General features: G+C 45.7%; 1 protein-coding gene across 10 annotated transcripts in view; it reads left to right on the top strand.

Moving 5' to 3' along the window:
• KCNT1 (potassium sodium-activated channel subfamily T member 1) overlaps positions 1-17,004 on the top strand; it is a 2,308,650-nt gene that overhangs the window by 1,828,780 nt on the left and 462,866 nt on the right. For all 10 annotated transcript variants that reach the window (XM_069609538.1, XM_069609540.1, XM_069609539.1 and 7 more), the window contains one exon: positions 3,096-3,276. In XM_069609538.1, the coding sequence (XP_069465639.1) occupies positions 3,096-3,276 (181 nt within the window). The remainder of the gene's footprint in view (positions 1-3,095; positions 3,277-17,004) is intronic.

Raw genomic sequence — 17,004 nt, forward strand, 5'->3', positions numbered from 1 at the left:
CCTGGAGAGAACCAGAGCTCTGGAGACATTGAGCTTCTGGTGGAAGGTGAGGAAAGGGAGAATGCCTCTGAGGAGGTGAAGCTGAAAGTGGGCCTTTTTGGCAAGGTCAGTGGTCAGTGAAGTGGGGAGAGAAAGAGAGAGTGGAGTCGAAGATGACACCCAGGTTTTTTGCCTCACACGAGGGTGAGTGGAGGGTGCCCAAGCAGGGCAGGCAGAGAGTAGGAGGGAAGGATGGGGCAGGAGTCATATGAATAAATGTAAATGCCTACCAGCATGCACATTAACAGGACGATTTATGATTGCACTACGAGGATGAACTATGCACAGAAACCCGGAAGCCTCTGGATTTTGCATGGAAGGGACTGCAAGCACTGAAGTGCACAACCATATACTCTACTCGGCATCATTTAGTGGGAATTGGCAAAGGACCGGCTTTGAGCTGATCCAAGTAACCAGCGGATTAAATAGAACCCATAGCATCTACACCCACATCAAAGTCGCACGGAAGCGAAGATGCTCCCATATTTGTCGGCCGAGCGTACGGGGTGGCAGGATTGTAAATTTCAATCCAAAACCCCACTCCACCTGACACATACAAGAAAATAACTGGAGGGGTAAAGGCACACACCCTCTACGCATGGTTTTTATGCACTTGGATCCAAAACAACAACCTTAGAACTCATGTTGGAGTCTGCGCATAATTTGACGGAGGGGACTTGTTACGTTTAGACTTTTGTGTAAACAGGTCCCCGCTGCCGAATTTCCCTGATTTCCACTGTGAAATGCAAAAGGGAAGTGTGAAAAGGCAATGTACATGCTCGTGCAATGCCCTTTTTCACTCTGCCACGCAAATGAAGGAAACGCTGCCTGCTATGTATGCATGGCAGGCAGCGTTTACAATGGATTCCTACGGAGTCTGCCTGCATTTGGCCTGGTGTAAAAAGCAGGCAGACTCCATAGGAAGCCACACCATTTGCATTGGCATGGAAATGCCTGGCCGCGCAAATTCTAGAGTGTTTCTACGGCAGAGGGGAAGAAGAGGCAGAATCGTAAGTTTCGATCCGCCCCCTCCTCTCCGGCATACAAATGCATGAAAATGGGGCGTGATGTGAATGAAAGGCGTGAAAGCCTGAAAGGTCTAAAAGCCTTATGCAGGGCTCTATGCCTTTCACCCATGTTACGCCCGCCCCAAAATGGGAACCTAAATGTTCACCAGGACCTACACCAGACATCACTCAAAACACCGAACAGTACCTTGTCTGGCTAACCGTGATGGCGTCACCATGCTGGAAGGCCCCAAACTGATCAAAATGTTTTCTCGTTGAGAAAAAGACCAATGAACAGTTTCAAACACTGTCAATCGTTTTAGCAAAGCAGCAGCTGCATTTCATGCGTCCTTCCGACCAAGATAGCCTCCTCTTGTCTCTTACTCCTCAATTTCTCCATAAAGCCAGGCTGTATCGAGCCTTTTTCAAAGCCAAAGTTTGGTCTTCCCCAATTCATTGAGTCTGATTCATGGATTATTTGGGCTGAAAAAAACAGATTTGTGCGCCATTCTGCCCGCAAATCCCTGTTTAACAAATGTGGATTTGCGGGCAGAATGGCGCACAAATACCGTTTTTTCAGCGCAAATAATCCATGAATCAGGGCCAGCCACCCAGACACAGAAGCAAAGGCATTCTGTCTAAGTCAGGTTGTGCTGGCGCCCATATACACAGCAGCAGAGGTGGGTGAAAATGGCTAATTCTGTTCCACTGTGAAATTGGAGGATTCCCGGCGAATTTCACCCATAGATGCAAAATCTCCCGTGGAGCGAAATTAGCCGTTTGGACCAGTTTCTCGTCTGAAAGGTCGTTTTTTAAATTGGGCTGGAAGGATGCCTTTAAATGTCGTTTTACCACGAAATTTCGATTTATTGGGTGTTTCGGACCATAGAAAATATAAACGTCAGCAAAAAATGAAATTTCCGTCGCAAAATAAAAACGGCCAAAAGTGCGTCAAAAATGGTGGCAAATCGCCCAGCCAGCGGAACGCTGAACTTCACCAATTCCCTTTTGTCTGTGTGATTTTTGCCCACCCCTACATGGTTTTTCGAAATCACACACGTTTCTTAATGGAGCCAAGTTTAATTCCATATAATTTGTCCTGCGCCAACAGGCGATGGAGAAACTAGTGACCCACAGACGTTTGAGATTTTGAATATTGTGATAACTACTAGGTTACATGCCTTTATATCGAATCCTTTATATTGAATGACGTATATATATATATCGAATCTTTTAATATATCGAATCTTTTATCGTGAAAACCTTTATAGTGAATGCATTTTTGTTTTGTGGGGGGCTCCCCCCAAGCCCCTGTTTCCCACCCTTAAAAACCCATTCTGACCGTTTCCCAAAAATATTTAACCCTTTACCCCACCCTAACTACATTCACTATAAAGGTTTTCAAGATAAAAGATTCGATTTATAAGTCATTCAATATAAAGGATTCAATATAAACACTGTATCTAGACCTAACTACTACAGGGCCACATGAACTGTAGGAATGGGACCCTCAACATACACACAACTGTCGCAGTTCAGGCAATGCTCTAATCCAAGAGCTGGTGGAAAGAAGGCCTAGCACGTGCGATCTTCTGATGTCCACCTTCTCATCATCAGCTGCATGGAATGCATAAAAAGGTCAAATTTGACACTTTAATGAAAAATACATGTATGCACATAAACCATTTCCATGGTGGTTAAAAAAAATGTTCACATGATGGGTGCGGCTTTATTGAGACACTGCTCCCAGTATTTCATGTAAATCTGCCGCCATTGCAGCCACAATTGTGGTAATCCTGTAATGAGGGGTAGACCCTTGCGTCAATGGCAACTGTATAGAGGCTCCTGTAAGGAAGAGCATAACTGAGGGCCTCCTAAACTTCACAGGGTGTTGGTACCGAGGTAAGGAGAGGAGTTTGGGAGCATTGCATTTGCTGTTCTATGTGGATAAGTTAGAATCCGCATTGCGGCAGAAAGGTTTTAAGAATGCAAAGCTGTCACGCAATAACCAATCAAACACTGAGTGTACATGTTGCTTCTATTTTCCAGAACCTGTGGAATCCAGCACCTAGAAAGAGCAGGCGACAACCTGTCCCTCTTCGGTTCCTTCTATTTCTGCATCGTCACTTTCTCCACAGTGGGCTACGGAGACGTCACCCCCAAGATCTGGCCATCCCAGCTTCTGGTGGTGATTATGATCTGCGTTGCTCTGGTGGTGCTGCCGTTGCAGGTAAGAGCGGGTGCAACATAGTAAGGAGAGAATTGGGAATAGTGGGGCTCATGGTAGCTCTTGAGAACGAAGAGCCAGTTTCCAACTCAATTGTAACCCATCACACATCAGAAGTAATCCAATCAATTTCCATCTGCCCCTTGTTGGTGGCTGGCAAGAGATAGGTCTGCAAATCCCACTTCTTCCTCCATCTCCTTATGAGGAGATAATGGGCCTCATTACGAGGTTGGCCGTAACCCGCCGGCGGCAGTAGCACCGAATCCGGCACCTGACTTCCTGGTGCAACTGGAACATCACAAGTCGCAGCGGCGCAGGAAGTCAGGCGCTGGATTTTCTAAGTCCCAGTGACGAGATGGAAGCACCGGCACTGTTCCTAACGGTGCCGATTGCTTCAGTGAGGACTCTGCCTACCAGGGCTGATGCACCTGGCAGGGTCAGACCTGTCAGGCGCAGCGACCCCGGCAGGCTGACTCGTAGTGTGGCGCCCTTGTTTCTGGACTGCCACATCTGTAATGAGGCCCCATGTGTATCCACTAACCTTAGGAACAAAGTAGCCTCTCAACCTTACTTCACCAAAACTATGTGTAATTCTGGATGAATTTATTTAATTGCATGATTGAACTACGAGAGCTGCGGTGAGGCACATAGACAGTGGCTGGTTGGGATACAGGCAATGCCACTGAGAGTACTCATGCAATCAAAGAATTAGAATACTGCTAGCATTGCCAACCTCAGGTGTGGACTCCAACCAAAGGAGGCCCTGGAAATAATTTTAAGTGGCCCCATAGTACACATTTTCTGTAAGCCCAACACTTTTCTTATGAGAACATTTGGAAATAAAATAGGTTACCACACAAAAGAGGCCCAGGATGCAGAGCCCTACTGGGAAATCTCCAGTTTCCTATGGGCCAGTCGACCCCTGGCCAAGATGATCTAGACTGCCCTCTTCCCCTTACCTATTCTAAAAGTGTTTATGAACATCAGTAAGTCCGCCATGTCATCATTTGAGGAGAAATTCATTCACAAGGACCCTGTCACCCATGAAGGGTTTTCATCTTTTACTCTTTTACTCTCAACATTCACCATTCCACCCACTATCACTTTTCTGTTCTCAACCTCTCCATTTCACTTCTGCCTCCTGAAAACCAGATGCTTTTATGTCTGGATTGATTAGTGTATGAGGTGTTTTTTCTGCAGTGGAAATGACTTCTGCCACATCTTCCACGCCCTTGGGTGGGTGGAAGTGGCCAAACAGCCTGGGAGTCTGCTTATGCACTTCTTCCACCATGGCAGTCAGCTCTTGTTCAGAAAATGTGATTTCTTTCCGCTTGCATCCATCGCTGGTAGCATCACGCCCATCACTGCTGCATCGGGAGACAGCGCCATTTTTCCCAGATGGCACCTGCAAGTGGCAGTTTTGAAACTGATTGATTTCCAAAATGGCTGCCTCATTCTTCCTGCTTTGCGTTAATGCAGGAAAGACAACAGCCATTTTATATTACCTAATGCAGATTGCTTCATTAATTACAGGTGAGAGTTTACCATTACCACACGTTCGGCAGTAAAGGTTGGTGATCCTCAGTTTACCACAGGCAGTAATGGCAACTACTGCATTTGGTAATCAGGATTGGCCAGACTTCTAATGAGCCCCTTGGTGAGCAACTCATCCCATGCCATGGGTGACGGCTTGAGCCAGTTCTAGTGTTTCACTTTGCACGGTGGCTTTTATCTGCCTTTTATGACAATCTTTAAAGAGGAATGTAGCGTGGTGTTCGTATAACGTACCGTATGGGCACGCAAAATACAGCTTACGCCTTTCCTTACAACCTGACCTGCCTCTTACCTGTCTCCAAGCCCCTCTTCCATGGGTTAGAGGGATCACCCCGGTGAGCCCCGATGGGAATGTGGTGCAGGTAAGAAATGGCAGAAGGTTAGGGCAGTATCCCCAAATACCCCTAAGGAGGAAGACACAAGGTTAAAGTAACTGGTACACAAAAGGAAAGTCTGACAAAGGAATGCTGGTGTACGGTTCTTTAGTTACACTTTTCATCTTCCACTACACCAGCAGGATTTGTAGAGTTTCTTTACAAAAAGGGGAAAACACAAAACACTTTATACAAATTACACTAAACCTAGCAGCTGTGTATCTAAAGATTAAAAAACTAAAATATAAAAAAGAGTCCTTTAAATATGAAAAAATAAAAAAGGGTATTTTTCAAAAGATTATACATAATCCATATAGTGCACTGTATATAGAACTATATATAAAACAACCATACCTCTGAGACAGCCTGGCAAGGGCTGTCTCAATGTTTCTGCTGCTGCTCTCTCTGCCTTGCAAGGGATGTCTCAAGGTCTCTGCTGCTGCTCTTTCGATGTTGTACTTTCTTGATGTTCGTCCTTCTTCACACAAACTCTCTGGTCCTGGCAGGTGGACAGCAGGAGCAGCAGTGTGTAGGGGCCCCCCTAAGTCTCTTATATGGGCTAGGCTGCGTATGGAAAGTGCACCCAATATGTCAACCTCTTCAGGTATGTTAGGCACTCTTCCTTCAAACTGTTCTCTTTGAAGGGGCAGCCTCTTAGCCTCTCTTGTCTCAGTCTCACTGTCAACAATGGTAACCTGTGTTTCCCTTCAAGACTCCCTTCTTTCTGGCCTTCACAGTCTTGGGCATTACACGCTAAGACTACTTCCAAAATGTTCTTCACAAGCAGTCAATTCCCCTTCCCCAGCTTACAGCTTTCTACCAGCTATTAAACCAATAATTACCCCAAAGCCTTGGTGCCACTCTCTTAGCCTCAGTTAACAGTTGTATATGTGCTGGTTTATGCCCATGAACTGTTAATAACATTGGCCTTGCACCTGGTCAAAACAAGGAATCCATTAGTATTGCTGAATTGGTTTAAACCATGAGAAAGGTTCAGCTTCACAGTTAATTTGAGGTACCTCTTAGGTTTAGGCAATGCGTGTTGTCTTCTTCAGTCTTTTACAATCTTTCGAATGAAAGGTATGCCACGTATATACAAAGGATAGGGTTTGGTCTTTCAGCGAAAACCACAATTAGGCCCACATGACAACTCTGATATATTTTTCAAGCTTTAAAGGTGTTTGTGATATTGTGTTCCCATAGAAGCATAGTTAAGAGTTCAGGCCCCCTCGGGGAATCGCAATAGGCCACATGGACCATTAATTAATGTAGTTTTCCCATGGTAAAGATTTCAACTTTAATAGTGTCAGCTTTCCCTTCTCTTAATTAAGGATACGCAACCAGTCTTTGAACTATAGTTTTCGGGTATTAGAGCAATGGGTTTTACAGCGTTAGCTTCCTGCATGGGTAAGAAGACTTTTACTTTATACGCATGTGTTACAATTCCATTGTTCAAGGGACTTTGAATGCAGCGGTCCACTTCTACTCGCTGAAAGTCTTACTTGAGTGGCAAAGGAGCTGGTTACTATTACCGGCAAGCTTGCACAATGCTTTAGAATGCTGTGCTGCACTCACCGGCTTCTGAAGCCTTTGCTCTGCAGGTCGCACTGCTTCCCCAACTTCAACTACAACTTCTACTACTTCTGGCTCACTGGGGACCCGCACCATTCTCCTAAACAGGTGTCTCCGGTCTGGCCACACATCTTGGGAGTTTCTTCTGCTTCCAAGACCTTTGACTTGACGAGTGCTTCTTGCCTCGGTATTCGACACACCAGCAGCTCGGCAACCACCTCAATCAGGCTCACATGGGGATACATTCTCCAACACGTCTTCTGCTGTGCAGCCTCTGCATTTCAGAGTTCGGGAGGGCAGGACTCTCTCAGAACACGCAGGTGAAATCTGCTGTCTTCTCGTTCCAACGTCATTTGTGTTCTCCCACTTCTGCTTGTCTTGCCAGCCTTGTGTCTTCCTTCTGCTTTCACTGCCGCAGCCTGCACTCCAGCCAATGTTTCAGCTCCTTCCACTCCTTCCTTCTTTCTCTTCTTGAGGGAGCCTTTCATGCCTCCTAGGTTCAGTGATAACTTTCAGGTGTGGGCTATTAGCCTTAATTCCCTGGCTACTGCAATGGCTACTTGGCTTAATTGCCTGACTACTACATCTGTATGCCTCTTCAGCCCTCTTCCTCATTTCAATCCTTCAAGGATTCCTGGACTTGTAGTTTCTTTCCACAAAGTTAGGTTTTAGCATATTTGAATTGTTTTTAAGGGTAGATCTTTTTTGCTTAAAGTTGTTAAACGAGGGGCTATTAAGAGTATCTTCTACAGTGGAAGCTAGTTTATTGAAGACAACATTTCCATATTCCTTAATAGTGTAACCTTGGGTTTGAGGAAGGTGTTTAGTTTGTGATACCAAAAATTCTCTTTCTTTTGGAAAAGTCTGATCAGATCTTACAATATCAAGATCTGCAACCGAGATCTAATATATGAGTTAGGGGCATTCAAACGACAATAACCTATTATCTCTTCAGGTACTTTGGGAAGATTCTTCCTTCCAGAGGAAAATAATGTGTCTTATCCCATGGAATTGCCTCACCACCCTGGGCCCTATCTCCTCCCAGGTGATCCTCCCACAGTACAACACCCCAGGGTTGGGATCAGGAAGTGTCTGCCTTCCCCTGGCCACTTGGGAGGAGACTTTAGGCAGGGTTTCAGTGAGGAATGGGCAGGATTCTTCACACCTTTCCTGTGTGATGTCCAAAGCAAGGTGTAATGCCTTGACATCTTGCTTGACCTCTCTGTCCCATTTTGTTGCAGTTTCAAGGTGCAGGAGGGGCCCAGAGCAGAGATAGGATGTCCACCCTGCTGGCCTCCTCTGTGCTGTGACATTTTCATGCAGACATTAAACAAATGGATTCCTAAGGGATCCACATTGGTCTTGCACCTGGTCAAAACAAGGAATCCATTAGTACGCACCACCTGCAAAGCGTATTTGCAAGAAGTGTTTACGTTTGCACGAGACTGGGTGGAAGATCTGAGAGGAAAAATGTCTATGCCTCACTTTTATTCTTTCCTTATTCACCCCGCTTCATGGATCCGTGAAACGAAAGGAATTCACATTGGTTTTGCACCTGGTTATGACCAGGTGGATTCCATAGGAAACCAATAGTACACGCCACCTGTAGCTATCTACTGTATTTACTGACAGTGTTTCCAGACAGAGGGCAAAATGAAAGGAGGAAAAGCGATGCTTCCTTTACTCTTTTCCTTTCCCCTCCAACTTGTGAAGGTTTACAATTGAGTGCTGGGGACCTCACAGCGTGGAAGTGGTGGTCCCATGCATGCAATTTAGACTGTCCTTAAAATTACCCTTTAACTGTTTTGCAAGCATAACACGAGACAGGATGGGAAATACGATTCCTCCTCCTAATTCCCTTTCTGCCTGCAAAACCACCTACTTTTAGGCATGCGTGAGGTGTTGATGGAGGCATCAAACACATGGATTCCGAGAGAATCCTCCTCCGTTCAGGACCTGCTAAAAACAGAAATCCATTGTAAATTCCCTCTGAAACGTGCCATTTGCAGGCAGCATTTAAATAAAAGGAAAGAACATGGTGATGTTGCCTTTTTTTACTCTTTTCTTTTACACGCCTTTTTGGGAAAGTGGCAGATTGCATGCATGCGAACTACCAACGCTTTAGTGCTAACATTGGCGGTCCACTGCATGCGATTAGCATTCATAATAAATTGCACCCAGTGAGACCCTAAGATTGCATGGTAGAGGATGGGTCAGTGAATTTCCGTGACATGTTTCTAATAATGAACTTCGTCTCGGGAGGATAGCTCAGGGGCAACGTGCTCGCCTTGGAAGCAAGACTGCACGGAGCACCACAGGTTCGATCTCTGGGACAGCGCTTAGAAACCTCTGGGTATTAAGCACGCTATGAGTAACCTATCATATCATCCTTGCATCTAACTTCAAGCATGGAATGCAGAGCATACTTGAACCTCTATTGTTGGTTATAATAATGCGATAGTCACATAAGGCTTTCAAGTCAGGTTTATAATACAGAGCAACACAATGGCATTGCAAAATACAACGTAAAACACACATCAAAAAGATGCACAAAATATCAGATACGAATAAAGTCATTCTATATATCCCCCAGAGAAAATAATATGGGCCTCATTGTGAGAATACCGGTGCGATATAAATGGCAGTAAAGTGGCAGTAGTTCTGCTACCGCCACTTTGCTGGCACATTACCGCCATACTACAAGTTCCGGCAATAAGGTGGTGGAGGATGTACAGATGCTGGAGGTAAATCATCCACCTACCGCCGAAAACCATCCGAATTACAGTAGGGGAATTACCTACCGCTCCAGAAATAGGGGACTAACACCACCGCGCCACCACTTGTAATTCCGTGGTAATGCCACGAGACCAAGTGGCAGTAAGGGTAAACGATTTTAGCGGTAATTCATCAGATTTACCACCGTGTGACGAGCCAAATGCGTGCTTAGGCCCAATGTCTTGCAAAACTTTCCGCGGATGAACTGGGCAGCACCCATCGACTGAGCAACTGCAAACTGTATCAGAGGACTCTCAATAGCCTGCCACAAGAAAACTCCTCCTCCCCAGCGTTGAAACCAAGGGGACAGCCTCTATTTTTAGAAAAATGTGGCAAAAGGGGCAACACATTACAAAATGCATTACCGCTTCTCTGTTGGCCTCACAACAGCGCTCTGCACGCTGGTTAAGAGAATTGCCCACCTCCTCGAGTAAGACTCAAATCCCCCATCCCATGCTTCTCATACAAAACATACAACTGAAGAGGGCGGATGTTCACAAGAACTGTAGAGGACACGGTTTTGCCTCAGTCAGTGTCAGCTGTATCTCATGTGCCCGATACTTGAGGTGGAATACTCCTGCAGCTTTCTTAGCTAACAGCCGTAGGGTATGTCTCGGGAGGATAGCTCAGGGGCAACGTGCTCGCCTTGGAAGCAAGATGACATGGAGCACCACAGGTTCGATTCCCGGGTCTGCGCTTGGACACCTCTGGGTATTTAGTGTGTTATAAATAACCCATCAGATTATATCATATCATGTATCAGAGTATTCCCTCGCAAAGCCACCCTTAAGGTATACGTGTCATGGGATGGCTAAGTGCTTTCCAGATGATAAAGTGTCTGCCTGGAGAAGGATCCCTCGGGATTCATCCACAGGCTGAATTCCATATGAATAAAGTTTTAAAGTGATTTAGTCATCGATTCACAGAACAACCAGCTCAGATCGCAAAGAGAACACCGCGGTTCCCTTGGACAGCACTAGTAACTGTCACAAAAGTGATTCTCAGTGGGGAAAAGGAGGATTATCTTGATGTACCCCGAGGATTTACCACCATAACTTGATTCTCTGCGCAGGCGTTGGCATTATGGGTTCAGTGGGTAATCTAGTGATGGCCCACACATTCTTTACTGAATGAGAGGACCCCCTTTCTCCCTGTTGCCTGGCCCAAAGTGATTGCAGCTTTCTCAAATCATGGAACCCAACCATGAGAAGGCACTCACAAACCTCAAGCCAAGATAGTACAAGGACCCCCAGGGGGTCCCCTTTCCTCACTAATATTATTTTTGACTCAGATCGTCCCACCTGCTTACTGGCCCAGTGGACGACGGTGGGACGTATCAGAATCGGCTAGAAGAACAGGATTGTCCGCACGGAGTAGGAGAGGAACCTCCTGCCCATTGCACTGACTGATGGTAACCGAAGGTTAAGATCTCTTAACCATATGGCCAAACCATTCAGGGAAATGCTGAATAGAAGTGGGGCCCAGCACACAAACCTGTTGCGCTCCAATCTTTAGCAGGAGCTACGGGGCAGTTTCTCCATCTCCACCAAACCTCCTCTAGGTCCTAATGTCCGTGTGAGGAATTTTGAGATTGTGGTGTGGATCTTTTGGTATCCAGTGATGTTAACGAATTTCAAATAACAAATAACTTTTTTAACGAACCTACAATATTGAAAAATACCGAATTATTTATTAAAAATATATATGAGGGTGGGTTAAGGTATTAAAATGGGGGCTAGGGGTTTGGGATGCAGTTATAGACATCGGAAAACAAGCTGCTTGGGGGGTACCCTCCAAATTAAAAACAAATAATAATTCAGTATTTTTTCAGTATTTTAGGTTCGTCAGAAATGGTTCATTAATGCTTTTTTTTGTTAAAATCACATGGAACCAATTTTTTGGCCACCCATAGCTCTGATCACCTTTCCACAAATGGGACGATCCACTGATTCAAAAGTAGTTATAAAATAAAAAAATGCCAAAAATAATGTTGATTGTTTTAAATCCTCATACTTGGGCAGGATCAATCATAACTTAAAACCTTGGTGAATGGTTCGCACTTCTGCTGTAGAACCCGCCTGTACTGGGGAAATGGACCTATGCCTGTATCTCGCAAACTAAAGAACGATGTTGTGGAGGGCCGCCCTGAAAAGGCCGCCCCTACAAGGCCACTCTTTATCCACCATACCGGGTCACTTTTGAGGGATACCCTGCAGCCCTCTTCCCACTGCATGCACCCCTCAATCCCCACTCCCCCTATTGCACCTGAATCCTACTGCTCCTTGTCCATCTGCGATAGCGGTACTCTGACCGCCAGGCTGACGCACGGCATACTGTGCATCGGTCTATGAGCAGCATTCTTTTGTGCATCGTGCTTCGGCTCCCCCCATCTGCAGACCTCTATAGGGGGCAATGACACCAGTTGGATTCTCCCAAATCAACAGATGAGTGAATGACAGTTTCCCAAACAAGTTTCCCGTTCCATCATAGAGGAAAATTGAATGATTGTTCCCGCGATCCCCTCCCGACCCTTTCCTGAATATTAGAATGGTATGGAAAGATACCTGTATAAAGAATTGAATTAAACACCTGAAACTCGAGGCCAAGCCTCCTTGTCAGATTGATAAAGGTTAACCGGAATGACAATTTGCCTAACTTGGGAGGGATTTATTTTTTATTTGTATTGCTTATAGCCTGAACCTAGCTCGAGATCAGTGAAGCGCTTTACAACGGGATTGTGCCAGAATTGCGCTTGGCATTTTATACAGTAACGCAGTACTATTGGTGGAGGGCGAGAGAGATTGTAATGCGTCTGTATTGTTAAATGAGCCATGTTTTTAGAGTTATGCAGAACTGCGATTTAGGGGGTTAATCAAGGAACTTGGAGAGAAGGAACAAAACTCAACAATCGGTCATGTGTCAGCTCCTGGCTAGTATCCGTGAGCGACCATTTCCAGGTGACAAATGTATCAACTTGGGCACGGCTGACATTTTACTGGCGGAACAGGAAGAACATTGACAGGTCATGCGGAAGATGGTTTGGAGAATGCGCTCGTCACTGTCAGAGGAGCTGTCAAAAGGCCATTCTTCTGCGGCAGTTCTGCATCAAAGATGGTCTGCGGTCGCTTGTTTCGCTCGACCGGCTGAATGCTCTCCCGTTGCTTTCCACCGTCCTCCACATTATGAAGCTGGAAAATATCTTTTAAAAACTTGAAATTGTCAAACTACGATCATAAACTGGATTTTGGGGATAAAAACTTGTTTTAAAATGGTATTCATTTTTTGATAACTGGACTCCAAAATATATGTGCTACCCGAGTCCTTTACACATTTCTGTTGTAAAAAAAACACATTAGAACTTAGTGCTGTTGTTTTCCCAGCATGCAATTTTAAAATGTTCACAAAGAGGAAGAGAGAAAGAAATAGGAACAGCAAGGTAAACTCACTTTTAATCTTTCATTCACCTCGCCATCTCGTGAAACGTTAGACGCTGCACGCGAACACGTTTTTCAGGCAGCGATAACTAATGGATTCCTACAGAATGCACCTGTTCTTGACCATGTGCAACCCCGATGAGGATTCCATAGGAATCCATTTGCTTTATGCCTGCAGGAAAATGCATGCCGGGGTACAAGGAAATGCACTGCGGAGACAGAGGAGGAATGCACAGTGGAGATCTTATCTGCACTCTATACCCCACATTCTGCTTGACACTGCATCAAGGGGTGCAAGGAAATGCACTGAGGAGGCAGAGGAGGAATGCACAGTGGAGATCTTATCTGCACTCTATACCCCACATTCTGCTTGACACTGCATCAAGGGGTGCAAGGAAATGCACTGAGGAGGCAGAGGAGGAATGCACAGCAGAGATCTTATCTGCACACCATGCCCCGCATTCTGCTTGACACTGCATCAAGGGGTGCAAGGAAATGCACTGAGGAGGCAGAGGAGGAATGCACAGCAGAGATCTTATCTGCACACCATGCCCCGCATTCTGCTTGACACTGATCAATGGGTGCAAGGAAATGCACTGAGGAGGCAGAGGAGGAATGCACAGTGGAGATCTTATCTGCACTCTATACCCCACATTCTGCTTGACACTGCATCAAGGGGTGCAAGGAAATGCACTGAGGAGACAGAGGATGAATGCACAGCAGAGATCTTATCTGCACACCATGCCCCGCATTCTGCTTGACACTGCATCAAGGGGTGCAAGGAAATGCGCTGCGGAGACAGATGAGGAATGCACGGTGGAGATCTTATCTGAACACCATGCCCTGCATTCTGCTTGACACTGATCAATGGGTGCAAGGAAATGCGCTGCAGAGACAGAGGAGGAATGCACGGCAGAGATCTTATCTAAACACCATGCCCTGCATTCTGCCTGACACTGCATCAAGGGGTGCAAGTAAATGCTCTGCAGAGGCAGAGGAGGAATGCACAGCAGAGCAAGGAAATGCGCTTAGGAGACAGAGGAGGAATGCACTGCAGAGATCTTATCTGAACACCATGCCCTGCATTCTGCTTGACACTGCATCAAGGGGTGCAAGGAAATGCGCTGCAGAGACAGGGGAGGAATGCACAGCAGAGCAAGGAAATGCGCTGAGGAGACAGAGGAGGAATGCACTGCAGAGATCTTATCTGAACACCATGCCCTGCATTCTGCTTGACACTGCATCAAGGGGTGCAAGGAAATGCGCTGTAGAGACAGAGGAGGAATGCACAGCAGAGCAAGGAAATGCGCTGCAGAGACAGAGGAGGAATGCACAGCAGAGCAAGGAAATGCGCTGAGGAGACAGAGGAGGAATGCACTGCAGAGATCTTATCTGAACACCATGCCCTGCATTCTGCTTGACACTGCATCAAGGGGTGCAAGGAAATGCACTGCAGAGAGAGAGGAGGAATGCACAGCAGAGCAAGGAAATGCGCTGCGGAGACAGAGGAGAAATGCACTGCAGAGATCTTATCTGAACACCATGCCCTGCATTCTGATTGACACTGCATCAAGGGGTGCAAGGAAATGCACTGCAGAGACAGAGGAGGAATGCACAGCAGAGCAAGGAAATGCGCTGCGGAGACAGAGGAGGAATGCACTGCAGAGATCTTATCTGAACACCATGCCCTGCATTCTGATTGACACTGCATCAAGGGGTGCAAGGAAATGCGCTGCAGAGACAGAGGAGGAATGCACAGCAGAGCAAGGAAATGCGCTGCGGAGACAGAGGAGGAATGCACTGCAGAGATCTTATCTGAACACCATGCCCTGCATTCTGCTTGACACTGCATCAAAACGGGGCAAAGCGGTAAATCAAGCATTACGCCTCGATTTTACAACCTGGTTTACCACTCGGGAGAGTTTAATGGAATTATTTGCGTCTAAAACACGGATTTGCGTGCCATTCTGCCCGCAAATCCCTGTTTGACGAATTGGCATTTGCGGCCAGAATGGCACAGTAAAATCCCCGTTTTACACGCAAATAATTCCATGAATCAGGGCCATTATATTGACCAGTGTGGTCTCTACTCACGTTCCAAGATAGAGATTTGAACAAATCTGTGAACCGTGTGGACGAATCCACGTGTATATTACATTACATGTGCAAAAGGAAATTGAGACTCTATGAATGTGTACTGAATTTCTGTTTTTAACCTAGCTAGAACATTTTTTATGCTGTATTGATGAACTGTATAAAAAAGATATTTATTTTGATATTGATTATAACAACTGTGAGTTTAGGTCATTTTTTTTCAGGACTATTCACCCTTTTCTTGGTACCAGGGTACTTGAACCTAAGCTGAAGAAAGCCTTCCTTTAGAATAGTGTGTGCGTGTAGTGTACATGCATAAACACACAGACACACGCACACTCACCAACTGAAAGTGAGGAAAGTAAATATAGAAAAAGGATGGAGAAAAGACAGGAACATGTAGAAAGTGGCAAAGGAAAATCACATCAGACATCTTTTTTTAAATTTATTATAGTACAGCATTTTTTAGAGTCTTTATAAAAGACATGAACCATGAGACATTCCGCCAAATTATTTGCATTAACTGCACCCTATATCAGCAAGGGTTCTATGTTATTTCCTCAGGAGGCATTTTTACGATTGCCTTTTAAAAGTGTACAAAATAACAAAATAGGTCATTGATTTTATCCCTCCACCTCACCACCTATTTTTAACTATTCCTGACCCCCAACCGCTAATCTGCCCTTTCCCATCCCCCAAAAACATTTTGTTAACCTTTTTTATTTCGTACACGTTTAAAATGCACACGTAACAATGCCTGGCGATGAAAGGACGTTACACTATCAGCAAGACCCATGTAGCATCATCCCACGTAAAAAAAAAATCTAAAAGCTCCATATTCCAAACATAGGAAACGAACTTGAATTCCGTTTTACTGACTCTTCTTAGACCATGCACTTGAACTTCTCTTAATAATGCTTCAGAGTGCGGTAAAGTGACACCTGAAAGAAATGTGCTTCCGCTCCAGTAGATGCGGCCAGACTTCTTCCCCATATACACGGTGGCGTATGAGCGGCCATGCTTCTACACGGTGGCGTATGAGCGGCCATGCTTCTACACGGTAGCGTATGAGCGGCCATGCTTCTACACGGTGGCGTATGAGCGGCCATGCTTCTACACGGTGGCGTATGAGCGGCCATGCTTCTACATGGTGGCGTATGAGCGGCCATGCTTCTACACGGTGGCGTATGAGCGGCCATGCTTCTACACGGTGGCGTATGAGCGGCCATGCTTCTACACGGTAGCGTATGAGCGGCCATGCTTCTACACGGTGGCGTATGAGCGGCCATCCTTCTACACGGTGGCGTATGCTGGACGCTAGTAGTGCTCCCTGTCTACCTATTGTGTATGCTGGACATGCACATATCAGAACGTTGTCCGGGCAATGCCGGCACGTTCGATGTGCTTTTGGAGTTCCTATTCGGGGCACTATTTTGTCCAGGGTGTACACAAGGTCACATTTCAGCCTTAATTAATCCGTACGCATGTAAGAGTTAGGAAATGCTCGAAGATATTGCCTTTAGGTCGGTGCAAGATTTCGTCCATTTATGCAATCGTCAGCGTCAGACTGGGGCATAACATTGTCTTGGGCACCAATGAAAAAGTAGCCCACAGTCAAAATGGCAATTCATTCCTTTTCTGACAGATTACTTGAGTAGTACCCAAGAGTGAATTTTGGGGGGAAAATGTGTTGCAAATTGGGATTTTTAAGAATATTTATTCGGTAACACTGGTCTAATCTACTAGTTACAAAGTGAAGCAACTCATCAAACTTGCCCACTTTGGCAAGCAAGTGGCCCATTTTGGCCAAAACAAATGGCCCACGCTAGCAAGTTGGACCTACAATTCTGGCATTGCCCTATAGGCCAGTCTTAGCCTGGTAATCGTAGCTACTACTTTTAGTTGGTAAATTGGTCCAATTCTGCTCT

This window comes from Ambystoma mexicanum, chromosome 8, assembly GCF_040938575.1.
Source record: "Ambystoma mexicanum isolate Mex_15411 chromosome 8, UKY_AmexF1_1, whole genome shotgun sequence".
Taxonomy (NCBI): domain Eukaryota; kingdom Metazoa; phylum Chordata; class Amphibia; order Caudata; family Ambystomatidae; genus Ambystoma; species Ambystoma mexicanum.